Source organism: Mus pahari, chromosome 5, assembly GCF_900095145.1.
Source record: "Mus pahari chromosome 5, PAHARI_EIJ_v1.1, whole genome shotgun sequence".
NCBI classification, from domain to species: domain Eukaryota; kingdom Metazoa; phylum Chordata; class Mammalia; order Rodentia; family Muridae; genus Mus; species Mus pahari.
Genome location: NC_034594.1, coordinates 17364975 through 17366106, shown reverse-complemented (window position 1 = coordinate 17366106; position 1132 = coordinate 17364975). Strand labels below are relative to the sequence as shown.

Here is a 1132-nt window from a genome sequence, read left to right as displayed (position 1 = left end):
AAAAAAAAAAAAGAAATGCCTAAAATATTAACCAAATTCTTTGCATGAATAAATTAAAAAAAAAAAAAAAGAACACATGAATGGTGAATCCAGAGGCAAAATACTTGCTTTCATTCAAGTCTTCCCACACAAGTGGCTCAGCAGTTGTTCTTGCATCATCTTTTGATAAATATTCTGAATCTTTAGAAAACACCTGCCACAGAATCTCATCTGAAGAGGAACAAGCAAAAGCATGTTAACATACGGCAACATATGTGGGCATATTTTACACTGCACATATTCAGCACATCCATGGATGCATAAAGGGATGACTGAACTCAGCGGATGCAGGATGCTCTGCTCTAACATGCCATCGTAACTACAGAATCGTGATTGCACCAGATATCCAGGGCTGAGGACATCACCCACCAAGCACACTGACTAGAAACTCTGTCCCCTGCCTGATATGTTCCTTCTTGTTCCTGTCACTGGCACTCTCCCCTCCCCCATAACACTCTGGGATTGACACATAAAGACAGGCTGAGGCTATGAGTCAGAAATGAGGCAAAACATGTTAAACGGTCACTAGAAGTTTTATTTATAAAACTCTTACTAGTAGGACTGGAGAGATGGCTCAGTGGTTAAAAGACCTGGCTGTTCTTCCAGAGGACCTGGGTTAGATTCCCAGCACCCACATGGTGGCTCACAATCTGTTGTAACTCCAGTTCCAAAAGACATGATGCCCTCTTCTGGACTCCTTGGGCACTGCACCCATATAATACACAGACATACATACACGCAAACACTCATACACATGAAATAAAAATAAATCTTTTTAAAAACTGTTACTAACATTTTGGGATTAACACCTGGGGGAATCTGTTTTTCCCTGGAATGTGGCCATTTAACTCCTTCCCTAGGCTTATCTTTGCTAAGCCACAGAAAACAATCATCAAAAATCCTATTCACTTCCCAAAGGCTCTGAGACCATTCCCAAGGGTGTGTGTGTGTGTGTGTGTGTGTGTGTGTGTGTGTGTGGTGTGTGGTATGCGGTGTGCGTGGGGTGGGGTGGGGGGTGTGTGTGGTGTGCATGGTGTGGGGTGTGTGTGTGGTGTGTGGTGTGTGTGGGGTGGTGTGTGTGTGTGTGGTGTGG

At 43.6% G+C, this 1132-nt stretch overlaps 1 protein-coding gene across 1 annotated transcript in view; it reads right to left on the bottom strand.

The window, feature by feature from the left end:
- Positions 1-1132, bottom strand: part of C5H2orf92 (chromosome 5 C2orf92 homolog) — a 36484-nt gene that overhangs the window by 22014 nt on the left and 13338 nt on the right. Inside the window, exon 5 of the mRNA XM_021199441.1 lies at positions 109-210. Coding sequence (XP_021055100.1) covers positions 109-210 — 102 coding nt within the window. The remainder of the gene's footprint in view (positions 1-108; positions 211-1132) is intronic.